The sequence below is a fragment of the Piliocolobus tephrosceles genome, chromosome 11 (genome assembly GCF_002776525.5).
Source record: "Piliocolobus tephrosceles isolate RC106 chromosome 11, ASM277652v3, whole genome shotgun sequence".
NCBI lineage: Eukaryota > Metazoa > Chordata > Mammalia > Primates > Cercopithecidae > Piliocolobus > Piliocolobus tephrosceles.
In genome coordinates, this window is record NC_045444.1 from 88,050,566 (window position 1) to 88,077,656 (window position 27,091).

The 27,091-nt window shown below is 40.6% G+C and overlaps 2 protein-coding genes across 3 annotated transcripts in view; both read right to left on the reverse strand.

Annotated features, from left to right (window-relative positions):
• The window catches only part of MPP4 (membrane palmitoylated protein 4), a 52,354-nt gene extending 42,020 nt beyond the window's left edge, over window positions 1-10,334 (reverse strand). The window contains exons 1-6 of the mRNA XM_023216865.2: window positions 10,256-10,334; window positions 9,295-9,416; window positions 5,932-6,009; window positions 2,692-2,772; window positions 1,332-1,463; window positions 256-337 (exon numbers count right to left, since the gene is read on the reverse strand). Of these exons, the coding sequence (XP_023072633.2) occupies window positions 256-337; window positions 1,332-1,463; window positions 2,692-2,772; window positions 5,932-6,009; window positions 9,295-9,416; window positions 10,256-10,334 (574 nt within the window). The remainder of the gene's footprint in view (window positions 1-255; window positions 338-1,331; window positions 1,464-2,691; window positions 2,773-5,931; window positions 6,010-9,294; window positions 9,417-10,255) is intronic.
• A 6,559-nt stretch (window positions 10,335-16,893) lies between these two features.
• The window catches only part of ALS2 (alsin Rho guanine nucleotide exchange factor ALS2), an 81,692-nt gene continuing 71,494 nt past the window's right edge, over window positions 16,894-27,091 (reverse strand). For both annotated transcript variants that reach the window (XM_023219075.2, XM_023219067.2), the window contains exons 27-34: window positions 26,544-26,701; window positions 24,534-24,656; window positions 23,523-23,699; window positions 22,065-22,110; window positions 21,788-21,849; window positions 20,794-20,943; window positions 20,462-20,558; window positions 16,894-18,219 (exon numbers count right to left, since the gene is read on the reverse strand). In XM_023219075.2, the coding sequence (XP_023074843.2) occupies window positions 18,181-18,219; window positions 20,462-20,558; window positions 20,794-20,943; window positions 21,788-21,849; window positions 22,065-22,110; window positions 23,523-23,699; window positions 24,534-24,656; window positions 26,544-26,701 (852 nt within the window). In that variant the 3' untranslated portion in view covers window positions 16,894-18,180. The remainder of the gene's footprint in view (window positions 18,220-20,461; window positions 20,559-20,793; window positions 20,944-21,787; window positions 21,850-22,064; window positions 22,111-23,522; window positions 23,700-24,533; window positions 24,657-26,543; window positions 26,702-27,091) is intronic.

The window sequence follows — 27,091 nt, forward strand, 5'->3', positions numbered from 1 at the left end:
CTTTGAGGTTGCCATGAGAATGTAAACTGAGAGACTTTAATGTGGTACCTAGAATGCGAAGGACTCAGTGAAGGAGAAGAGTAAGATTTCTTTGGAATATTTGTTTCTTCTTTCTTTACTGCTTCTATCTAAGCAACGGAACTCACTAAAGCCCTGACCCAAGTTAAGAAAGAGGGATTTCTCTGGAAAGAAGCCTGAACAGTCAAGGGTTTCCCATTTTTCTGGTAGCACTCGATCCTGGCTGCTCCAGCTTACCACTCCTCTCCGCCAGCCCGCCGTGGATGACCCTGGCCACCAAGATGTCCCCTGTTATCTCGTGGCGCTTGATGGTGGCTCCCTGAAGACAGAAGAGACGTGATCCCTCTGTTACCTAACATGACCATTTTTCAGGTGGCTTCCCTCAATCAGTGCAGCTCTGGTCTTTCAAACGAGGTTATTCATGCCAACCAGGAAAAAGGGGCTACACAGTGTCCTGTGGCCTGGCAGTCATAGCATGCCATCACAAATGAAAGGCCATTCAACTTTGGCTTCCAGCAGTCTCATTCCAACCACATAAACATAAAAGAATATTTAGATTATTCCAAAGATACAGAAACCTCCCATGATTAAAACCTAATCAGAGGGACGGACTGTTCTTAGAAAATCAAATTAATACCTTCCTTAGATTCTCATTATTATAGGAGGAAACAGGCAAATGCATTAGAATTGAGTAAAATACATGCATAGGTCAGAAAGCCAAATTTTTTTTTTTTTTTTTTTTGAGACAGAGTCTTGCTCTGTTGCCCAGGCTGGAGCAGAGTGGCACAATCTTGGCTCACTGCAAGCTCTGCCTCCCAGGCTCATGCCATTCTCCTGCCTCAGCCTCCCAAGTAGCTGGGACTACAGGCGCCTGCCACCATGCCCAGGTAATTTTTTGTATTTTTAGTAGAGACGGGGTTTTGCCATGTTAGCCAGGATGGTCTTGATATCCTGACCTCGTGATCCACCCACCTCGGCCTCCCAAAGTGCTGGGATTACAGGCATGAGCCACCACACCCATCCCAAATATTAAAATAATATATGTATGTCTTATTTCTCACAAAAATGTCTTATAAATCTCATCTTACTTTTCACAAAAGAAAAACACTAAGCTGAAATCTTTCCTTAGAGAAAACACTATGACATGTAATATGTTTGAAACCACAGGCAAAACCTGTGGAGCTGACAGCTGTTATTATCACTGTATATGTGATCACAGGCAAGACTACTGCCCAAGTAACCACCAGATATAATTTGGTTCACAATTAACCTAAGCATATCCTAAATGGAAATATAAAAAATGATTTCCTTACCAGGGGCTGTTGGTTTTTCACCAAACAAACAATCCTCATTGCTTCCTCACTCTCAGGGATATTGTCTGGCAGTGGAGGGAGAAGGGGTTCAAAATCTTTCTGAGCTATCGTGTCATGGGCACTGAGCAAGGCCTGGGCACAGGGAAGGAAAAGGTGAGCAAATGTCACACATGGGCCAAGCCCCTCTAGAAGATAGTGACTCAATACTATCTAAGACACAACAACAACAACAAACATCAACACAGACATGCCAGACACAGTGTGAAGCATTTTATATGAATTAATCCAATCTTCACAATAATTCTATGAGGCAGGTACATTAATTGTCCTCAATTTGCAGATAAGGAAATAAGGCACAGAGAGGTTAAGCAATGCACAATACACTCTTTCATTACTGCTAAAATGTATTATGCCACGACATTCTGATTTCCTGGCAGCCCATGTAATCTGTGATGCCCCTGTGGAGTTCGAACTACAAAACAACTTTTATAATATTTTCCCTAATTAAGGTAGAATGAAGGGCAGTAATCAAAATATCTTGCTGGTTTAATTTGTTAGTAACACTCAAGGGCTCGTGATACAGAATGCAAAGTTCATATGATCAAACTCTTTGATCATAAGCTATGATCAAAGAGTTGCCTTGACTAGCCCATTAGGTTAAGTTCTTCATTTCACGGGGTGGGGAAGCTGTCCCTTTGCCGCCCTGACGGAGATTGGTAGACAGAATTTAGTTGGAACTCAGAAAATTCTCTAAGTAGTGTGTGCCGTTGAGGATATTTGATGACTGGTGGTTGTGTTGTGAACTATAATTTTTGACTGATAAATTCCAGCACTCCAAATGCAGACATTCTCTTAAAGTTCTAATTTATTGACAAATTGGTCTCAAATCTGTAAGTACTAAGAGATAGGTTTCTGTTCTGCAATCAAATGTTCTTCATAAACCCTCTCACAGGGATAATCATCATTATACTGTATATTCTAAACACCTTCACACACATTATCTAAAACTTAAAGTAGTCCCACTTTGGAAAGGAAGCATGGAGGTATTTCTCTAAAACCAGAATGTTCCCTGTTTGCTACCCAAGATTTTTAGATGGGCAAAAGCTTTGTAGGGGAAACAAAGCACCATGGAAAGTTCTGGATGCCTCCTCATAAACACAGCAGGCTTGGCTGCATGATTGACAACACTGAGCTAGTCACATCTGAGTCCCACATATTTAAGTACAATCTGTTGGTCAGTCCCCATGTACAGTAATAGAACATTATTCAGAGAGAACATTTTCCATCACATATATTTCTTCTTCCCAACTTTGTCTATGTGCCAGATGGGGACGTCTTTTCTATTTTAGCGGGCACTTGCCTTAAAGTGTGGAGCCTGGAGCATTTGTCTCAGCTCTTGGATCTCAGGGGAAGTAGGGGTTTCACGTAATAACTCCACTACCTGGTTCATGGAAAAACATACATTATAAAATTTTTTAAAAAATCTTTATCACCTACTTAACCTCACCCAGGCTGGATAACATATATACTGACTAACATGATATTCACCTTTAAAAAGTTATTATTGGAGCCTTCTTTTTCATCTTTAAAGCCATCCATTAAAACCTACCATCCTTCTTTATTCATTAAAATTGCTACTTTAATATAGCAAATAGAATTCAAGATTTGAGATGGATCTAAACCCAATGCCTCAGTCCTGGCACATAGGCATGGAGGATGTACCAATTTGGTAATAGCATATGAACCAAGGCATTTTTCCTCTAGTGCCTCTAAAATATAATAGCTGTTTGCTGATGTCAATGCTTTGCAGGCTTATGAAGCTGTATGAGTTTCTCTAGGAACGTACCTGGGGAACTCAAAGAGCTTAATCCCATGGGATGCTCCATTCTTCAAACAGAAAATGGGAATCATAATTTCTCTTTTAGAGTATCAGTTGATTAGCAATTTTAATACTTGTTACAATAAAAAGTGCTAAGCAGAAAAAGATTCTGATCTCTCTGCTGTGTTTTAGGCATAGACCTGCTTTCAGAGGACATAAGACCTTTCAAGACTTTAGTCAGCCCCATTACCTACAGTCAAATGAAAACAAGCAGTTTACAAAGGTTTACCTCCATTCACTGGGATTTCAACTGAATAAAATATTATATACGTGCTCTTCCTGTGGACAACTGAGAACAATTTGAGTTGTTGATTACTGGAATTGAGAGTAGAAATTTTTTCTTTCTTTTTTGCTGTTTCTTTTAATATGGTTTGGGCAATAAATAATAAAATGGATTATATTTATTCATTCACTTGGCAAACATTTATTAACACTACTATGTGCTGGGTGCTGTTTTAGGTGTTGTGAAAACAGCAGTGGCTGACAAAAATCTCCATTCTCACGGAGTTGACACTCTAGGGAGGAGACACAGACAACAAATGAAAATGTAAGTAAAATAGTTTTGTTTGATGGTGACAAGTGTTTAAGAAGAAAAATAAACCAGGGAAGGTGGCTAGGGAGTGCTAGGAGGGGATGCAGTTTTAGATAGGTGACCAGGAAAAGCTTCACTGAGAAGGTGGCATTTGAGTGGAGACTGGAAGGAGATGAGGGACAAATCAGGTGGATACCTGGGCAAGAGCTTTGCTGACATAAGGAATGGCAAGTGCAAAGGGCCCCAGGTAGAAGCATGTCTGATGATTTGTATTTTTTTTTTTTTTTTTTTTTGAGACACAGTCTTGCTGTGTCACCCGGGCTGGAGTGCAGTGGTGTGATCTCAGCTCACTGCAACCTCCACCTCCTGGGTTCAAGCCATTCTCATGCCTCCCAAGTAGCTGGGATTACAGGCATGCACCACAACGTCCAGCTAATTTTTGTTGTTGTTGTTGTATTTTTAGGAGAGATGGGGTTTTGCTATGTTGGCCAGGCTGGTCTTGAACTCCTGGGCTCAAGTGATCTGCCTGCCTCAGGCTCCCAAAGTGCTGGGATTATAGGCATGAGCTACTGCACCCAGCCTGATGAATTTAAACAACAACAAGGAGTCAAGGTGGCTGGAGAAGAGTGAATGGGGAAAGCATTGAGTGTGAAGTCAAAGAGGTAACGGCAGCTTGATCGTGTTTGGCTATGTAAGAACTTTGGTGTTTAGGCTAGGCATGGTGGCTCACACCTGTAATCCCAGCACTTTGGGAGGCCAAGGTGGGTGGATGGCTTAGGGTCAGGAGTTCGAGACCATCCTGGCCAACACAGTGAAACCCTGTGTCTACCAAAAGTTAGCCAGGCATAGTAGGTTTCTGTAGTCCTAGCTACTCGGGAGGCTGAGGCAGGAGAATCGCTTGAATCCAGGAGGCAGAGGTTGCAGTGAGCTGAGATCTTGCCACTGCACTCCAGCCTAAGTGACAGAGCAAGACTCTGGAAAAAAAACAAAAAAACAAAAAATCTTTGGTGTTTACACGTCATTTGAAGGGTTTGGGTGTTAGTGAGGAAGTGACATGATTTGACTTGCTTTCAGAGAGGATATGTTTGGTTGCTGCATTGAGAGTAGACTATAGGGGAGGAAGAGTGGACACCAGAGACCAGGTAGGAGGCAATTTTGCAATTATCTATGTAAGAGATGATGATGATGGTATGGGGTGGTGAGATCCTGGATATATTTTGGTGAGATTCTGGATATATTTTGAAAGTAGAGCTGAGAGGATTTGCTATCTGATTGGGTGTGAGGTATCAGACAAAGAGAATCAAAATGACCCCTAAGATTCTGGCCTGAGCACTGCAAGAACACAGGTGTCATTTCTGAGATAGAAAAGGCTCCCAGAAGAGTGGGTGGGGGTGATTGGCAGGTGAGGAAGATCGGGAGCTCAGTTTGGAACATGTGAACTTGGAGGAGTCCATTAGACATCCAAGTAAGATAGAGAGGAGGCAGTTGGATATTTGAGACTGGAATTTGGGGGGAAATCTCCAGGCTAGAGATGTAAATCTGAGAATTATTACTATAACATTACCCTGTTTATGTAGGGTAAATAGAGTACAAGATTTAGGAACAAAGAAAGAAATGGACACATGCTAAAAATATGTAGGTGGTGGTGGTGGGGAAGTGTTTTAATTTGGGGAGATATCCAGCCAATGTTCTTCCTTATATTAAAGTTCAATTAAAAACATTTATTAGGCTGGGCGTGGTGGCTCACATCTGTAATCTCAGCACTTTGGGAGGCTGAGGCGGGTGGATCACAAGGTCAGGAGTTCGAGACTAGCCTGGCCAAGATGGTGAAACCCCGTCTCTACTAAAAATACAAAAATTAGCCAGATGCGGTGGTGGGCACCTGTAATCCCAGTTACTGGGGAGGTTGACGCAGGAGAATAGCTTGAACCCGGGAGGCGGAGGTTGCAGTGAGCCAAGATTGCTGCACTCTAGCCTGGGTGACAGAGCAAGACTCCATCTCAAAAAAAAATTATCATTTTATTTAAAAAATTATTTATTTATTATTTATTTATTTTATTAAATATTAAATTATTTTATAGTCATCAATAAAACTTTTCCTTAGAACCTTTAATTCATTTGAACTAGCAATGCGGGTAAAATGGCACCACATCAGGGCTCTACTATTCTGTGGAATAAAACCTCCTTACCTCATAGGATAACGCCTGTGCATGGGGTGTGGCAGGAACTAGTTTCTTTTCTTTAAACTCCTGGAGGCAGTCATAAATCTGCAGAAGGACAAGGGAGGGGGAATTGATACTGATAATATGACTGTTGCCATTTTGGACTGAAGACTCTGAAAGGGACACCCCAGGCAACTGCACCAACAGCTCAACTGCATGGTGTGTGTTGGTGTTTAGTAAGTTGTGTCTCTAGTTGCCAAAGATAAATGAACTCGAATTTGGTGGCCCCAATACTTCAAAGGCTTAATTATTGGCTGCTACTGGGAAATTGATCTTCCCCAAGCATTTCAGTAATAAAAAGAAATTCAGGCCAGGCGCAGTGGCTCACGCTTGTAATCCCAGCACTTGGGGAGGCTGAGGCGGGCAGATCACCTGAGGTCAGGTGTTTGAGACAGCCTGGCTGTTATGGTGAAATGCTGTCTCTATTAAAAATACAAAAATTAGTTGGGTGTAGTGGTGGGCACCTGTAATTCCAGCTGCTCGGGAGGCTGAGGCCGGAGAATCGCTTGAACCTGGGAGGCAGAGGTTGTAGTGAGCTGAGATCGTGCCACTGCACTCCAGCCTAGGTGACAGAGTAAGACTCTGTCTCAACAACAAAAAATTCAAACTTTTACTTTTGTTAAACAGAGTGAGGGTAGGGTGTCCAGGGCTGCAACCAGTAGGGATTTATAGATGATGCATAAAGGAACATCTTAAAGGAGGGGCTCTTTGGGACCAGACACCTGTGAGGACCCCTGTATTGGGCACCTGTGCAGCATGCGAGCTGCATGGCTCAGGGCCACCGAAGGTTCCGAATAAGAGGCAGGTGTGCCACATACGCGTCTCTGTACTCCACTTTGCTCTTTGGGGCTGTTTCCCATTCCTCTCCTAATTCTCCATACAAGTTCATTTTTTAAAAATTCCAACTTCATCTCTGCAGACCCTTGGGAATTTTTTTCCATACCAAGATCTAGGGGTGGGTTGAGGACACCAAAGCCTCCTGAGCTCTGCAGTGCAGCCCTTGATCTTATTTTAGGAAATGAGTTTCTCTTACAGATGAAGAAATAAGGACCAAGGGGCCAGCTGAGCCCCCAGCCTTTTCTATCCAAATCTGTGACAATGCTGATTCCCTGCTGTATCTCAGGGCCCACACTCAGGTTTACCTGGAAGTGATGAAGGCTGATTGGATGACTCACCAAGGGCCTAGCAGTGGTGAGCAAGGAAAATGCCCATGATGAAATTAAAACTCCTATCTTAGCTGATCCTGTGGGATAATGCCTGATAGAAATCAGGTGTTTTATAACAAGCGCTGTGAAGAGTACTTCTTTGTTCATGCCAAAGATGTTGCCACTTTTATTATATAATACTAACATGCATTATAAGACGGACCACATTTCACACGTAAGTGAAGGAAATACTCACATCCCAAAAAATAACTTCAAAAGGATCTTTCTTAATAACATTTGTTCAGAACAACAAAATTATGGTAGTAGCATCTACTATCTATTTTTCTACTATCTACTAGATGCTATTGTATAGTGCATGGAATTTTAGCCAAATTAAAAAAAGAATAAACTTAATTTTATTTAATTAAGTTATTTATTTATTTATTTATTTATTTATTTATTTATTTATTTATTTATTTATTTTGAGATGGAGTCTCCCTCTGTCACCCAGGCTGGAGTGGGGTGGCTCAATTTCGGCTCACTGCAACCTCTGCCTCCCAGGTTCAAGTGATTCTCGTGCCTCAGTCTCCAGAGTAGCTGGGATTACAGGTGCATGCCACTGCATCTGGCTAATGTTTTGTAGTTTTAGTAGAAACAGGGTTTGACCACACTGGCCAGGCTGGTCTCGACCTGCTGATTTCAGGTGATCCACCTGCCTCAGCCTCCCAAAATGTTGGGATTACAGGTGTGAGCCATCACACTGGGCCAGAAGAAACTTCTCAGAATAAGATATTTTAGCGTACCTAAACAGAACTGTAGATATCTTACTTTCTAACTTTAACAGACAAAGAGAAATAATTTTTTAAGCATTTTGATGTGTCCAGAGTTGCTGCAAGGACAAACGGTTATAGCCAGCTGATACAGTGTTGCCAGTGACCATTGTGGTGGCTGTTTTGTGATTCCAGGGGGCCTCTGGGAGAAAAAGAGCTGTGGGGAGAAAAGGAAGGGGCTACCGTACTCTTCTCCACCTAAGTTAATTCCTTCCCAAGCTAAGAAGTTTGTGTAGCTCTTCTCTGAGAGTTGCCTTCTGAGAACTTTTTCCAAGTTGAAATTTCCTGCCAGTTGATACATGACATCATTGGGTAAGTAGCTGCTATGATCTGAATGTGTACTTCCAAAATGCATATGTTAAAATCCTCAACCCAAGGTGATGATATTTTTTAATACTTTTAGTATTAAAAGCTTACTTTTTAGTAAGGCCAGCTGGGTGCAGTGGCTCATGCCTGTAATCCCAGCACTTTGGGAGGCTGAAACGGACAGATCACCTGAGGTCAGGAGTTTGAGACCAGCCTGGCCAAAATGATGAAACCCCATCTCTATTAAAACTACAAAAATTAGCCAAGTATAGTGGTGGGTGCCTGTAATCCCAGCTACTCAGGAGGCTGAGGCAGGAGAATCGCTTGAACCCAGGAGGTGGAGGTTGCAGTGAGCTGAGATCAGGCCACTGCATTCCAGCCTGGGCAACAGTGTGAGACTCTGTCAGCTGGGCGCGGTGGCTTATGCCTGTAATCCCAGCACTTTGGGAGGCCAAGGCAGGCAGATCATGAGGTCAGGAGATCGAGACCATCCTGGCTAACATGGTGAAACCCCGTCTCTACTAAAAATACAAAAAATTAGCCAGGCATGGTGGCGGGTGCCTGTAGTCCCAGCTACTTGGGAGGCTGAGGCAGGTGAATGGTGTGAATCTGGGAGGTGGAGCTTGCAGTGAGCCAAGATTGCACGACTGCACTCCAGCCTGGGCAACAACAGAGCGAGACTCTGTCTCAAAAAAAAAAAAAAAAAAGGTAAGGTCTTTGGGAACCGATAGGTCATCAGGGTTCTGCCCTCATGAATATGGAATTAACGCCCTTATACAAGAGACCCCAGAGAGCTGGCTAGCCCCTTTCACTATGTGAGGACACAGCAAGAAATTACCATTTATGAACCAGAGAGGGAGCCCTCAAAAGACACTGAATCTGCTGCCGACTGGATTTTGGACTTCCTGGCCTCCCGAACTATGAGATATCAATTTCTGTTGTTTATAAACTATTCAGCTATCCAGCCTGAATGGACTGAAACAGTCATTTTCTACACACTCCCCACAACCCCTTCAGCAAGCAAAGGCTTCTGAGCAAACAGCACTCACCTTTAGCAGAGCCTGAAGCCACGGCGAGTGGAGGAGATCGTACAAGAGACACACTCCATTCACGTCTCTGCTGTAGAACAGACTCAGCTCTTGCAGCACAAGCCTCAGGATCTGGGAGAGGCCTAGGAAAGGAAGAGAGCAGAGAGAGGGTGGCAGGTGCAGGTGTAAATGTGAAAGGCAACTCAGACAGCTGGGGCATGCCATGGAGTCTCACCAGGAGTGGAAATGACACTTGATTTCAGACCAAAAGATCTGACTTCAAGCCCTGTTCCATCTCTTACTTTGTGAACGTCACAAAGTCACATAACTATCCGAAACCCAGCTTCTTTGCCCGAGATGAGAAGGTGCTAGCTTTGTCATAGTGTCCTTAACATTGAGTAAAATAATAGATCGTGATGTGCAGATGTAAGATGTCATGAAAGGAAAATGATTGCTTTCCCCTCCCCCATCTTACCAGACTGTCATTTATCCCAAAATTATCTAGTTGTGTTCTGTATCCTCTCTCTCTAACTCAAACATGAGTCATTTCATCCTCTCAAAAAATTCTTACTGAGAGTGATATTGAAAAATTCTAATTCCCAATAGATTTTTAAAGCAAAGCTCAGTATTCTCCTGATTAAAGGGTCTAAACAGATTTTAGTGAATTTTTTCTTTTTACAGTATTTTCGTAGTGTTGTAGTGATATTTTGAATGTGAACTTCTTAAGAAGTTCTAACTTTTACATAAAACATTGTTGGGTAAGGGTAAAAAAGGTTTTGAATCCACCATGTCTGTTTATTTCCTTCCTGGCTTGAAATTTGCTCTTAAAGTTATCACTGTTAGGGCAGTAGTGCAACCAAAAACGGACAAGGTCCTCATAGGGATCGCAGTAAGTCTGTCAGGATTTCTGCCTATTGATTTGATCACATGTCAGAGGTGGTACTACTTTCTGTTCTAGAAAAGGAGCCCTGGTGACACATACCATTCTGCGGATTGGTGGCTGTAGAAAGCTTCATGTCCTTTTTGTCTGGTGGATCTGCTCCTTTGTCTGACTGTATCATCCTCCCTGCCGGAGCTTCCAAAAGGAATTCAGGACTAGGAAGCAGGTCAATACACGGCACACAGCTCACTCAGTCACGCTGGCCACCAGCTCTCAACACACTGAAATATAGTTTCAACAGCATTTCCTCAGAAGCCAGGCCCTGTGCGACACATTGGGATACACATCAAACGAAGCACAGTCTTCCCCTGTGGTGCCTACTCTTAACCATCACCAGCAGCGTGAAAGAGAAAATGACTATTGCATAAAATGCTCCCCCTAACTCCATGTTTTAAAACACTTTTTTAGCCTTTGACAAGAATTGATTTCCTGGAAACCATCCCTACCCATTTTTAAAAAATAAATGACAAATATTACATTTATTTATCCTCCACCTCTTTACTCAGTTGACTTTACCTAGAGCTCAGAAAAGTCTTCCGTGGACCAGCTGCACTCAGGTACCCCATTTCCTCTCATTGCACCTTATAGTTCTTCATAGAACTAGCTGGTCTGGTCACAATTGCATGAATTATGGGTTGTTACTGAGGCACACTCAGAATTTAGAGACAACACTGTAATGATCTGTTTTCTTGTTTAGTTTGGTTTTATTTTTAGAGTGTTTTCCTGGCTCAATCCTACAATCTGTATAGAGTCTAGACAGTTTTCTTTTTCCTTTTTTTTTTTTTTTTTGAGACAGGATCTCACTCTGTTGCTCAGGCTGGAGTGCAGTGATCATGGCTCATATCATGCACCCTTGACCTCTTAGTTTCAAACAATCCTCCCACCTCAGCCTCTCGAGTATCTGGGACCACAGGTATGTGCCACCACACCCAGCTAATTTTTAATTTCTTGTAGAGATGTGGTCTCACTATGTTGCCCAGGCTGATCTCCAACTTCTGGGCAATCTTCCCACCTTGACTTCTCTCAGTGCTGGGATTATAGGTGTGAGCCATCGCACCTGGCCTAGACAGTTTTCTTAACCCTATCAGATTTAGTACCAGTCTTTGAAAATTAGTTTGAAATGCTTATTTTAATGTTTATTTTTGATATTGCTTTAGGTAGATTTAGTTTCAAGAAGTAGAAACCCAAAATAATTTTAGCTTAGCAGAGTATTTTATAGTCTTGTTCATGTGAAAGTTCAGAGACAGAGAGAATGCAGGGCTAATAGGGCAGCCTTGCTCCATAAAGTTCTCAGGGAATAGGTTCCTTCCAGCTCACTGCTCTGCCACCGTAGGCTGTAGTATGGTTCTGTCTACCTGCTCCAAGATGGCAGCTGCAGCTGCAGCCATCACATCTACATTTCAGCCAGCAGGGTAGGAGAGGAAGGGATTAAGAAAACACAGGCAAAGGAAGCATGCCTACTGCTCCTTAAGCAAAGTTTTCTACAAGTTGCCCTACACAATGAAGAATTGCCTCATGCCCTGTATAACTTTCATGTCACTGAAAAACAAAAAAAACCTGTAGTTATCTGAATCTAGACACCACCTTTTCTTTACATATAAACACAAGACACTTTTGCACAGGTTTAATATACAATGGGGAGTAGGGTATTGAGGCAGGGAAGGGGAAACAGCCAGTAATAGGTTGTTATCAAGAAGTAACCACTGTGGGCAACTAGAGCCTAATCCCATGGAGGAACACGGGCCAAGGGAGTGAGGGTATTTATACACCAATGGCAACATGAGGGTTTTTATACACCAATGGCAAATTTGGTGTATAAATACCCTCACTCCCTTGGGCCCTGTTGAGAGCCAACAGGTTGAGACCTCTTCCCAGAGAGCATTATTTCTGGCTTTTCCAGCATGCGACATGTATACCTTCAGAGGGGCTTGGAGGGGCTAGCAGCTGGAGTGGGCCCAGAGTGCCCCAAAATGGTAATGACCAAGGCATATGCGGTAGGGGTAGGGACCAACAACATTGTTAGAGTAGGACGATAAAGAATACATTAAGGTTTTTGTTAAAAAAGGAACTCTTCAAATTAGTTGTTAAAGACTGGAGTATTGACTCTGATAGGGTTGAGAACCACTGTCTAGAATCTAGACAGATTGTGGGTTGAAGCCAGGAAGGCTATCTAAAAGAAGAAAAGATTATTATCATTTTGACTCTAAACTCTAAGGCAGCGAGAAGAGCAACACAGAAAGCTGTTACAGCATTTTAGACAACTTTCCCGTACACATTCCTTTCCAATCCTCCTGAAGTCTTCCAGTTTGCTGGGTTCTACCAAAGCTTGACATCGTTATGCTTTTGACTTGCCCTCCATCACCTACCCTGCCCACTTGCAATTGAGTCCAATTAAATCAAGCATTTTCCTCTGTTCTGCGTTTTTGCCTCTATTGAATCATTTAGCATCACAGTTGCAAATCTGACTCATCTTCCTCCCCAGAGGGGAGCACTTCCAGGGTAGAAAATTGAAAAGGGAGACGGAGTGCCTGCCAGAGAGCAGACAAAAGTCAGCGTAGACAGATGAGGCTGACACTCAGGCTGACTCTTACAATTGGTTCCCCTCCAGCATCTCACAAATCACACGTCCTTGGTGAAGCAGTGCAGATTAAACAAGCCAACTGTTGTTTGCACATCATAAGGTGGACCACATTTCTATCATATTTAATGCCCAAATGACTGTGCTGAGCTAGGCCTACCCATTCAGCAGTTGGGGGCATGCACTAGAGACTACAAATTTCTGAGGTGAATTTATTGTGAGGGAGCTTTACGGATAGACTGTGCTTCACAAATAGGCCGTGGTTTCTTGAGTGAATGCAATAGTTAAAATAGCTTCTAATAAATCTAGAGCCAACTTCAGGGCTACCTAGATAACTAATTCATACATTCTAAAAGGCTCGTTTTGACCCAGAGTTTCTCAGCCAGAGGCAAAAACAGTAATTACACGAATCTACAACTTATGTAAATTCTAAAAACTGTGCTTGCCTGGTCATCTTCAGGTTCCTATGACAAATTTACTGTGGATTGAAGGTTGTGTCCCCACCCCCAATTCAGATGTTGAAGCCCTAATCCCCATTGTTGATGGTATTTGAAGATGAGGCCTTCGGGAGGTAACTGGGTTTAGTTAAGGTCATGAGGTAGAGGGCCCATGATGTTATTAGTGTCTGTGTAAGAGCCATCAGAGTTCATGTGTTCTCTCTCTCCCTGCCAGGTGATGGCACAGTGAGAATCCGGCCATCTGAAAGCCAGGAAGAGAACCCTCGCAAAAACCCAACCATGCTGGCACCCCGATCTTCAACTTCCAGCCTGCAGAACTGTATGAGAAAATACATTTCTGTGGTTTAAGCCACTGTCTATGGTATTGTGTTATGGCAGCCAAAGTTAAGACAAAACTCCTAGAAAAAAAGTTCCAGAAAATGACTTTCCCTCCCTCCAGGTAGCTAAGAAAACAGTTGCAACTTCTTGCCCTCATAGCACTTCTCATTTTCCCAGTTATCATATCCATTGGCTCACTTAGTGTCTGTCTCCTGCAGATGTAATGTCTGCAGAGGGCCTGGGGAGCAGAGCTGTTGTTTAAAATCTTGTTCGCGCCGCACCTTCACCTGCAGCAGTGCTTGGGCCATAGCAAGCACTCGGTATGTTCAGTTGTTGTTGGGAAGGGGTAGAACAAGGAGAGGCCAAGATCCAGAAGTAAAAGGCTGATACCTCCCTCAAGGCAGTAGCCAGCAGCTGGAACTTCAATCCTGATGTGGGAGGCAGCTGAACTCCAGAGGCCTGTGCCCTCCCTTCCTTTCCTCCCTGGCCTAGTATCCTGACTTAAACCTCTTTCCCTGTCAAACTTTAAAACTGGGGGCAGAAGGGGATCTTAGAGATAATCAAATGCAAAACCTTTGTTTTACAGATAAGGAATCTGACATTCAAAGAGGTATTCAGTAGAGTTAACAAGCAGTAAAATCAAGTTTTCCTCCTTTGTTTCACTAGTCCTGAAAGATGCAGATGCCTGGTAAAAGACTTGCCTTCCTTTCCATGACTTCTGTACCAGATTTGTCAGTTGAAACTTACCTATTTCTGCTATCTTGAGAGTGAGAATTCTTGATTGATTCTGCAAAGAAGTAAGCACCCCACCACATGCAATTCTGGACTGAGTACACAGAGAGGATAGCCAGTTCTTGACTCAGAAGATGCATTAGTGTGACTGACTCCTAAGGAATTTGTCCTAAATCTTGTTTTAAAAACCAGTATTTCCATTAGCTTTTAAAAATGTACCATGAAATGCCACAACCCCTTACCCTTATTATGCTTGCTTTTCAAAATAATGCTTTTTACTAGACAAACCCTAAAAAAGCACTTGAAAACGTAATGATGAGAAATGGCCCTTACAAAAATAGCTGGCTTCCTCTGGGTCCAAATGCTGTTGATTAGGACCAGGGCAAATGCCCACTGTACTCAATCTTCCTGACAACTCATTATTCCATACTTAAGAAATGGCTTCTCAAAGCAAAACCTGCTCTTTCAAGATCATAAAATTCCCCGTATCATTTGAGTTACAATGAAACTAAGCCATTTGAGTTAGATTACCCAGATTTATATCTTTAGCTATTAAAAACTGACAGGCAAGCTAGGCAGTTACGGGATACATCTTTTGGTAACTGAGGATTATTTGCCAAGGTCTCTTACCTGCAAGACTGTAAACATGCAATGTTGCTCCTATCCAGACAAAAGCATTAGTAGAAGATACTAGTGGCCTGTTAGCTACCAAAGTCACCTCACTGCTCCCGATAAAACCTCTGCACATCCTCTTTGATGTAATCCACAGATGCCTAACCCAGCCTAACAACTAAATTACTCACAAGCCTTTTCTGCCACCAATCTTCTTAAGTATTCCTTGAACTGAAGTCTAATTTATATCATTTTCAAACCTACATTCTAGTATTTTCTCTCAAATTTCTAACACATAGTTAACAGCAGAAAACACTAATATTTTTGTTGATTATTTCAAGATGACAGACATTCCACAAGAAAAGATAGCATTTTTAATGAAAGAAAAAAAATGTGGCGGGACCGGAAATAATCCAATAACCTACTATCCTTATTAAATCCTTATTAAATGTTATGGTGAGAAAACTGAAGACTCTTCAGCTAATAACAGAAGCCCATCAAAAACCGTACCTTCTGGTCAATCCCCTCCTAAGCCACTGTTCTGAACTTAACAAATAGCGTTTTCGATCTCAGATAGGAGCTACTTCTTTATCTGAAAACTTAATACTGTAGGGAGTGCTCAGTGGGAAGAGCATTTGGAAGGGGATATTGCAGAAAGGAGAGGAAGGTACTGCTGACAGCAAGGCAAAAAGGTAGAGACCAAATGGCAATTATCAGAGGGTCATCAGCCCTTGTACCCACATGAAGCACATGGCTTTCCTTATCTCTTCATCATAGATGAAAACACAAGCTGGGAATGTGATACATTTGTGTTCTGAGTACAGCATATTTTGTGAAAAGCACTTGTTTCAATACGATTTTCATTTTTAACTCAATTTTAAGAACTTTCAATACATAACCAGCTATGAAATGACATCTCTGGCAGCTGTAGTAGCCAAAAGCACTGGACTTCTAGAGAAGTAGGGAGTAGGGAAGTTCTAGGCTGGAGTCCCAGCTCTGGCAGTGAGCAAATCTTGGTCACTGCTTGTCTGAAAAATGGGGGGAAATGGGGATAACACCTGCATCCTTGGGCTGCTGTGAGCATTCATCACACATCTGAATGGTCATTGTAAACTGCTGCAGGAGTGCCGGGGACTTCTATTTACAAACATTGGCCTGGAGATTTAGGGGTTTTCTTCCAATATACTTCAAAATTTATAATTTAAATATGCTATCTGAAAAGCATATAGTAGGAAGAACCCAAAGTAACTGAACAATTTCATCTGTAAAAGGATGAATTGTAACACAGCTTCTCCTAGAACGGAGATAGCCTATCATCATTGGAAAACTTCACAGTGGGTCAATTTGTCTCCAAGTTTTTGTTTGTCCATTTCCACTTATTATCCACCCCTGCCCAGAGTCAGATATTCTGTAAATTTGTTTTTACCAGCCAAATGTGGTTATTTACGTGTTTGTTCAGAAACTCAAAACAATCTCCAATGTAAATGCAAAGTATTTAACATAAACGGATCTTTAAGGGTTGGTCCCCTTCCAACAGTGGACAGGCACATTCTGGTAGAGGCAGCAACAAGATGGAAAGGCCTCTTGAGAAAACATTACAACTAGGAGATAATATCTAACATTTCTAACCAGAATTTTAAAGCCTCACCTTCCCTTCCCTCTATCTGTTTAGGAGGGAAAAAAAATAAAGAGTAACTATCAAAATATGCTTTTCATTCAAAGAAATAATAGATTTCTTTTGAGACCCATGTCCTTGGGTTATTGGGGTCAGAAAGTTAATTTGCTCTTTGCTAGAAAGGGTGCTATAACTATTGGTTTACATTTATTTTAAAGACAGAGATTTCTAAAACCGAAGAGGGACTTCTCAGGTCAATATTTAGAGGCATGGATTATAATGTGGGCTACAGAAATACTAAGTGTGGGTTTCCTTTCATTTTTTAGGCTGCCCTGTTCATTTCTTCTACAATCATAAAACAACCACATAAAGATGAATGCCTTTTATTATGAAAATTGCTGTTACATTACAGCCAACATTCCAAAACAGTATTTTAATAAACACTTGTCTTGATTATAAAGTAGAGCAAAAACCATGATCCTTTTCCAAAAGTAATTATCATCTCAGTCACTTAACATAAATCAGGACACTCTGTATGCTCACCACGGTGTAGGAGATGAGATGAGGAAGAGCACCTATGTTATTCAAAACAACTACTAGTGTTACTTATACAGTATAAACCAACAACTTACAATAGGACATTTTTTTAAAAAGCAAAACACTGAAATGTTGAGGTGCCACAATACTTCTGAGATGGAAAAAGCCAAAGCTTGTTTCCTTTTTTCTTCCCATCCTGAGTTCAGTGTGAGGTACAGGGAAGAACAACACCAGGCTGGGGATCGATGCAGTTTTTTGCTTATTTCCCAATTGTTAGTCCTGCTTGAAAACACAACCTGCATGCAAAACCTCCTCAGGCTGCCATTCACAGGCCTCGGAATACAGCGTTTGTGCATGGACAAATGAGGTTCCTAGCAGCTCAGAGTTGGTGTCTGAATCCAGTGTATTCACTCTCTGTAGCGTGATAAAGCAACCAAAAACAAAATTCCTATGTTCTTTTTAGTCAAGAGAAAGAAGACTCCTATTGGATGCATTCCACATTTCGGGGACAGGATGTGGTAGTTTTGCACAGAACTTCTCTCATAAAGAAAAAGCTTAGAAAAAGTTAAAACTGCAGTTTAAAAGCTCCTTTCTCCCCTCCCTTGGCAAAGAAACATGATGCACACATGACTGGAAGGGACTCAGGAAGGCAGAGTGTGGTCACTATAGTTTCAAGTACGATCTGGTTCTTGCAAAGGGATCGGGGTAACTGCAGGTGGATTCAGGCAAACCAGAAATTCAAAAATATCCATCAACTTCTTTAATATAAGAAGCTCTACTGGAAGCTTTTCTTACAACTTCATGTAGCTGACATACCCTTTACTGTAGGAAGGGATATCCTCTTCTTTTTTCAAATAGCAGATGAATGGTATTTTTAGAACTTATCATAGGCCAAGAACTGGTCTAATCTGATTTTTTTACCTCCTTTTCAATCCTTCCTTTAAACTATATATCTGGGCTCAGGGCTCTTATTATTAGTGAGGCTCATTCTAACAACCTGAATAACACAAAGTCCTTTCCAATTTCAACACTGTTCTTTTTTGCCACTACAGGAAGACTCCAGATGGTGTTATAACACTCTGTAGTAGATAATCCAGTTTTCAAGCTGTTATGCAGCCTAGTTAAGCTTCTCACGCTGAATCTGGTAGTAACATGCCTGGAAAAAAGTTCAAAACAATTTCAAACTCACTTTTAAAGAAATTACATAAAGAGAGCAATGCATATGGGTCTAAAGAAACAAAATCCCTTATGAACAAATTCAGTTGATGGCCCAACAGATTTAACCGATTTCACTTTTCCCTGTTCCCTTCTAGTTCCCCTATCTAGTGGCTGTCTTTTGCCTACTTGTAATTAGCATAGACAAAATTTTTTCATTTCCCATCTTATTCTAAAACAAAGAAAGTTTTTTTTTTTTTTTACAAGCTATCTAACATTCTTCAGCAAGCAGAGACACCACAATTTGCCGTTATTGATTGGACATTTAGAGTATACCAATCATTAAAAGGTACAACTCTAATTAGAATCACCTAGTATGATTAATAAATATACAGATTAAGCATCCCTGCAGACCTGGGGAGTCATAACTTCCAGGAACGCATTTTTAAGAAGTACCTTGAATGATAAGTTTCCAGGTATGGGAATTACTCATATCCCAATGAATAGCACATCCAGATAACATGTAACATTTTCCAGTCTTTAATTTCTTAGGCTGAATCCCCAGGAGTAGAACCACTGAGTCAAACTCCACATTTTTTAATATTGTTTATATCTATGTTAGTAACAATTGCTTTCCAAAATGGGCTACTTACCCCATTATCAGCAATGTGGGAATAATAATGACTTTACTATAACCCCACCAGTAACTTTAAAACATTCTTACAAATTTAACAGCACAAAATGGTCCCTTATTGAAATCTGCAGTACTATGATCTTCAGTGATGTTGAGTATTTTTCTACATGTAAACTTACTAGTTCAGTTTCTTCTTTGATGATCTGTTTAGAGATACTCTTTATATAATGTAAACATTAATAATCAAAGTCATCGGTGGCCAATATTTTCCCCCGTTTCTCCCCTCTTTCAGTTTACTTAATAGAAGTGTTAATGGTAGGCTGGGTGCAGTGGCTCACGCCTGTTATCCCAGCACTTTGGGAGACCGAGGCGGGCAGATTATCTGAATTCAGGAGTTCGTGACCAGTCTGGCCAACCTGGTGAAACCTCATCTCTACTAAAAATACAAAAATTAGCCAGGCGTGATGGTGGGCACCTGTAATCCCAACTACTCCGGAGGCTGATGTGGAGAATCACTTACACCTGGGAAGTGCAGGGTGCAGTGAGTTGAGATCGCACCACTGCACTCCAGCCTGGGCAACAGAGTGAGACTCTGTCTCAAAAAAAAGAAGCATTAATGGTATTTTAGTTGAAAAGTTTAAAAAGTTAACCCAGGTCAGAAACCTGACATTGAATTCTAGTTCTTTTTCTTATTTTAATTTACCTGTCTTTCCTTTTCTCTTCCTTTCTCTATATTTAAACCCTGAAGCATTTATGATTTGCTATTCTACCCTCCCTCCAAAACTGCTAATAAGCTATCCAATGCTTTGTTTTACCATTTGTTAAATAATTCCTCTTTTCCATTTTTGTGTTTGGTGTTTCCACTTTCATGTGAAGTTTTTATTACGATAGTGTTTATATGGGAGCTATCCATTCTATTTAGGTAACTGTGTATTCCTGTGACAGTCACATACTATTTTATCTTCATTATTATAATTTTATAAATTTTACTAACTGGAAGAGTAGGTCTATTCTTTCTCATTTTTCACAAGTGTTTTTGCACTTTCTACCTGCTGTTCTTTCAATAAACTTTAGAGTGATTCTTCCAAATTCCAAGAAAAATCGAGGCGGGAAACAAATGACTTCTAACAATCTCTCTAGGCCATGCAGATCAAAGAAGCTCATTTGTAATCTATTGGTTACAGTAAATACAAGGCAAAGAAAGAAGATGGAATTCAAATTCATTTACATACTGCCTTCCGTGTTTTACCCTTGTTCCATTAAATAGCACTTCTGCTGGAAACTTTCTTGTACCTTAAGAATCCTTTCTGTTTCTTTTTTAGAGTTACAATTATTTATATAAATGTAAGCATTTGTAACAATTTGAATGATCAATTTACAAGGAGGATTAGATAACGAAGAACTTGCTTTAGTATTTTGAGGAACAACTGGCTTACCCTACTTTAATATACTATATAATGTTTTAAAGTGTAGAACAAAATGTGCTCTAAAGGTATTTAAGGTTTGCATTAAACTTTTATACAAAAAAAAAGTGGTTAATGGCATTTAAATATGGTAAATGAAAGACAGATATGAAGATAAAAAAGTATTAAATAATAACTACACTCACCTTCAAGGTCGTGAACATTATACCCTGTTCCCCATGCTGAAGATAGGGGTCCATTAGATCCTCAATGAGGTGTACCTCAGAGCCTAAATTCCTAATCCTGCCCCAAAGAGAAAAAGATGCTGAGTTATTTTCACTTACATGTCCATTCTCCTTCTGAGCCTAGTTGATGGGAAAAAGAAAGAACAGCTCAATAAGAAGGTAATGCCATAGTGCAATGGGTTAATCAATGTTTTTCTAGTAGAAGAGCATACTCCTGTCGTCAGTTCAGAAAATGCAAGCAGCAGGCTTTTAAAAATAACGACTCACTAATAATAGAGTCATAAACCAGTTACCTGGCCCGTAGCACCACATACAAGAAAACGGGAAACAAGTCATCCATGGACCACAAGAAGTCTTCCTGGAGTGATGCCAGGACACTCTGAGAGATCTCCTCAAAAGTCTGCTGGATGACCTTAAGTTTGTCTGATGGGGTAAATGTTGTGCTGTTATAGAAACAACGACAAAAAGATATCCTGTCATTTTCTTAATAAAGACATTTGATCATGTTTTTTTGATAATATTCCCTCCTAGGGTTCACGTGCCTTAACCTGGACACTTAGGCATTATGAGTCGTTGGAAAGAATGACTTTAGGCCGGGCGCGGTGGCTCAAGCCTGTAATCCCAGCACTTTGGGAGGCCGAGACGGGCGGATCACGAGGTCAGGAGATCGAGACCATCCTGGCTAACACAGTGAAACCCCGTCTCTACTAAAAAATACAAAAATCTAGCCGGGCGAGGTTGCGGACGCCTGTAGTCCCAGCTACTCGGGAGGCTGAGGCAGGAGAATGGCGTAAACCCGGGAGGCGGAGCTTGCAGTGAGCTGAGATCCAGCCACTGCACTCCAGCCTGGGCGGGCGACAGAGTGAGACTCCGTCTCAAAAAAAAAGAATGACTTTGTACTCCCATGGTGCTATGAGAAAAGTAGTTTCCAACTGTCCACGATTCATACATCGTTTCCTTTTTACCCACGTGAAATCTCTTTCTCCTAATATATGCTCTTTTCTGAATGAGAAATTTGGTTCATTTCCCATTGGCTAAAGATGTGATTATGTGGATAAATTTCTAGAATGGCTCTCCACTACTTTTGAAAATGCAAGGTCATTTTAGAGTAAAAGATAATCCAAGGGTCTCAAAAGAGCTTTTCCGATTTCCAGGTTGAGTTTGACACCATCAGCATATAAAGTGGGGATGCTTAAGGCTTAGGTAAAGATAAGACTGTATTAATGGTATCTCAATAGACCAAGCACTACTTTGATTTGTGTAGCTTTTCAACAAATCAGAGATTACCTGATCTGCTGCAGACATTCTACTGCTGAGGCAAAACAAGCATCTTTTGTGGTTGGCAAAACCTGCAAAAAAGGGAGTGAAGGTCAAGGAGGAAAACTATTTTCTGCAACAACAAAAATAAATGATATTGATGTCAGAGTGCAGGTCTTTGGTAACAACAGATGCAAACACAAGCTTGGGTACTGTTCTATCAAAGTAAAATGAAACAGTTTTGCTATTTCAAATCCTTCCCATTAGAGAAAACCATATTTGCTGAGGAAAAGAAAATTTACTATACCTTTTTACTCTCTCCAAGGATTGACAAGGTTGCTGGCCAAAATTTCCTATAATGGAATCCATAAATTGTTAATATATGTTGTTACTTATGGTAGACAAAATTCCCATAAAAATAGTTGACAGCTATATTGGCTTCCCTGTCCCCATTAAAAAGAACTGCTCCACAACAGGTTAAGTTTTTATAAACATTCCAGAAGAGATTTAAGAGTTTTTATCATCTCCCTAAGGGATTTGTCATTCTATATCCCAATAACCCTACGCATTACAGATATTACCAAATATTTTTCCTTCACTCAGTTTTATCTCATTTCTACTACTGAATTATTCCATTGAAAACAATTAAAGCACAACATTTTTAAAAAGTACAAAAATAAGAAAATACAAAAATTAGCTGGGGGTGTTGACACAGGCCTGTAATCCTAGCTACTTAGGAGGCTGAGGCACGAGAATCACTTGAACCTGGGAGGCAGAGGTAGCAAGCAGCGAGCCAAGATTGAGCCACCACACTCCAGCCAGGGCAACAAAGTGAGACTCTGTCTCACAAAAAAAAAAAAAAAAAAAAAAAGGAGGCTTATTCACTTTTCTTGATAGCACAAATAGTGATTGGGGTGGTGGAATCGGCTTTATCACTGCACTAGAAAGGAAACATAACCATTTAGTATTCCCTGGATGACGAGCAATAATGCCTTCTAATAAAAACAGCGGGGCCGGGCACAGTGGCTCACACCTATAATCCCAGCATGCTGGGAGGCTGAGGCAAGCAGATCACTTGAGGCAAAGAGTTCGAGACCAGCCTGGCCACCATGGCAAAACTCCATCTATACTAAAAATACAAAAATTAGCTGAGCATGGTGCATCGTGCCTGTAATCCCAGCTACTTGGGAGGCTGGGGCATGAGAATCGCTTGAACCTGGGAGGTGGAGGTTGCAGTGAGCTGAGATCGCATCATTGCACTCCTGCCTGCATGACAGAGCAAAACTCTCTTTCAAAAAAAAAAGCACTTCAAAAACTTTAACTTAAAAATTGCAAATGGGGAGGGAGGAGAGAAAAGAAGAGAAGGAAGAATGCCAAAGATATGTATTCTGCTCTAAAGAGCTATAAAATACCAGGCAAGATAGCTCACACTTACTATATATACACATACACTTACTCTCTCTATATGTATATATAAAAATATATATCATATATTACTATATATGATATATTATGATATATATTACTATATATATGAAAATATAATAAAAAACACATTCCAAAAAATCAGTAGGTTTCATAATCATCTCCAAATATTCTCAGAAATAAAGATTATTAACTATCACTTTTTCATTAAGAAGTATGCAAAAAAGTAAATAATTACAAGCCATATATATAATTAGATATCAAAGTGCCAAATTTCCAACAATGCTGTTTGCATGTTAAATTAAAACCATTTGGTTGTGCTTATAACTACTACACTTACCTCTGCACCCCAAGAAAGCCCAGGAGAGCAATATCTGGCTGCTTATTTAGTCGAAGGACACATTCCCAGTAAATGTCTTCCTCGCGATCGTTATCCAAAGCATAAAGCATAAACAGTGGTGGGTAAAGCCGAGGTAGCAGCACAGGAAGCAATAATCCAGAACTCGTTACTACATAACTACAAAATCATGGAGTGGGAGGAAAGAAGCATTTTTCATATTAAAATTGAATACAGAATCCAAGATACAGCTTCAGTTTCAAAAAGTCAAAAGTAGAGATGGGAAGTTTTAAAGAAGTTATAATATTACTCTGCTCTTTACATATGGAGTTGATATAAGGACATTACCTATAATTTTGTCTTGGAGGAAACTGTGAATTCTTTTCATGAATTAAAAATCTAACTGAAAACCTACTTTGTTTCCATTTTGAGGCTGATTTCTCTGAGGTTATTCTAGATCAGTGTGATGTTACTTCCTTTGCTAAGCAGCCTTTGTGCTCAGATCATCTGTGGTTGCTTTTTCCTGGGGTATGGCTAATGGTACTTGAGAGACCTAACAGGGACCTCAGAGGGGACACCTACCCAGCTACATTTTTTTTTTTTTTCTTGAGACAGGTCTCACTTTGTCACCCAGGCTGGAGCGCAATGGTGCAGTCACAGCTCACTGCAGCCTTTAACCTCCCTGGCCCAAGTGATCCTCTCATCTCAGCCTCCCAAGTAGCTCAGGCCGTAGGTGTGTGCCACCATGCCCTGCTAAATGTTTTTATTTTTGTAGAGATGGGGTCTCCCTATGTTGCCCAGGCTGCTCTTGAACTCCTGGGATCAAGCAATCCTCCCACCTCAGCCTCCCAAAGTATGGGATTACAGGTGTGAGCCACTGTGGCTGGCCCCAACCATACCATTTTAGAAATGAGGAAATAGACCTAGAGAACACACTTTCTCCCTGGGGCTCTTTGGGTAAGATCATCTAGTCACCACTCCCTTTCTTCACTGTCCCCACCCAACTCCATTTACCCTGGCTCTGGTGATTCAGATCGGGAATCTGACTTCCCAGTGCAAAAAGACTTCCTTTCGGTTGGCAGAGGAGCAGAAAGAGGAATTGTGCTGCCTTCTTCAGGCAGTTCAGGAAATAAGAACCTAAAGAAGAACAAAAAATATAATTATACAATTATACCTCTAGGGGGTTGAAAAGCATAAAAACACATTTCCATTAGCTATGAAAGCAAGCTTTATTATCAACTAAGTATTTTAGTTCCCTGAGAAAACCGATGTTTCTGACAGGATAAAATTAAGAATGCAGCTAATGAATAATACCACTACAAAATCTTCACGTGCTATGATTTTCTTCTGTCTAGTTACTAAGGAAGGGAGAATTCCGATCTGTATGAAATACGTGTTCCTCACTGGCAAATCTCATCTGAGGTCAATTTATATTAACTCTGAGCAAGGACCACTATTCTAGAATATAAGCAAATACTGATAGAAACTAAATGTCCAACATTAAGGGAAAAAATGATTAATTACAGAAGATACAATGTGAAGTTTTATTTTATTTTTATAGATTCAGGGGGCACATATGCAGTTGTGTTGTATGGATATATCAGGTAGTGGTAAAGTCTGGGCTTCTGGTATACCCATCACCTGAACAGTGAACACTGTATCCAATAAGAAAGTTTTCAACCCTCACCCTCCCACACACACTCCCCCCTTTTAGAGTCCCCAGTGTCTATTATTTCCCTCTGTACTCAATATAAAATTTAAAAATATGTTTTTAAAAGTTGTTGAAAATTAATTTTTCAAATGATCGAGGTGATAAATTGGTGAGGAATTTTTTTCCCTGAGCCTCGAGTTTTGCCATAGACTTTATTAACTCTGACTTCTTGTAGGTTAGTGGACTCTACCATAAATAAGTTCATTTCCTCTTATTTTTACAGACTTTAATTTTGGCCCTTTAAAGGCAATATGCAGTCTTCTCTATTGCTGTAGATTTACATCTTGCACCTCCATCTGACCTAATTATATAGCTGAAAAAACGAAAAAAGGTCAGGACACTTATTTTCATTATACTCGTCTAGCTAATGTCAGAGCTAGCCCAGGCTAGTGATCTTTTTAATAGATCACTTCTCCCTCAAAACCTGAAACATTTCCAAATGTTGAGGCAAACAATATATGGAAGTTCTGGGACAAATTTATAAACCTTTGTATAATTATCTCACTATAGTATTTACTTGTTGGCTTCAACTCAGTAAAAAGATCTTTTATCTCACAAGCTTAAATCTGTTTGCTGCCTGAACTCTCTTTCCAAAGATGCTTACTGTCTCATTTAATTGCCTTCTTCGAAGTCTCTGCTCAAATACCATCACCGTATTAGTCAGCCTTCTCTTTAAAATAATAGCATCTCACGTCTAGTACTCTTTCCCTTTATTTTTCTCTATAGCACTAGTCACTATCTGACATACTACATATGTTTTTTATGTTGACTCTTTTCCCCCATTAGAATGTAAGCTCCATGACAGCAAAGATTGTCTTTGTTCACTGATAAATCCCTTGAGAGCCTAGAATGATCGCTATTACATAGAAACGCTCCATAAAGATTTGTTAAACAAATGAATGTATGTGATACTGTTGCCAAAGGACAAGACGCAAAAACTCAGGGACAAAACTTTATATTAAACTTTATCTACTCTGTGGTTGGGTTTTAGATACCTGATTTTGCCTAGAGACTGAATCCAAATAAGACGACTACTATACTTCATACCAAAATTGGAATTTAAAAACCCCAAACATTTATTTTAGCTTTCTGTTACACTTAATAAAGACATAAAAATAAATAAATAACGATAGTAAGGTTCATCTTTTTCATGTTTATAGCTTACGCATACATTTAAAACATGTTTTCTTTTTTAATCTATTAAAGGACTGTGGCATAAAACTATTTTCTTGATGATTCAGGATGAAACTACCCAAGCATTGGTATAAAATAGTATTCCATAAGCCGCAGACTTTAGTGAAAAGCTCTCTTACCTCACCAGCTGGAAAATTCGCTTAAGATAGGACTTAATCTCCTTTACAGCCTCCTGCAATAACCTGCGGTTGGCTCCTACGCCCACATATGTCATTCTATACACTGCAACCAGTGTCTCCACAAGCCTGCCCAGGGGGTGCAGAGGAGTGTCACAGGCCTGAGTAGGAAGAGAATCAATGAAGTCAGTCAACGTGCATTAACAGCAGAAACAATCCATTAATAAGAAACAACTTCATAAATGACAAACAATTGTCAAAATGTCAAGTATTCGGGACCAGGAATATTCAAATTCTTTAATTTTTTTGAAAGTACTGAGTCTACCCCAGTTATATGAAGTTGGAGTTCCTAATCTTGATCAAAGAATCTCTTTAACATTTTGGGCAAATAGCTTTGGAAGTACTGATATAGAATACCACTAAAAGAAATACTCTGCTGGATGTGGTGGCTCATGCCTATAGTCCCAGCTACTAGGGAGGCTGAGGCAGGAGGACCGATTGAGCTCAGGAGTTTGAGGCCAGTCTGAGCAACACAGTGAGACCCCCCATCT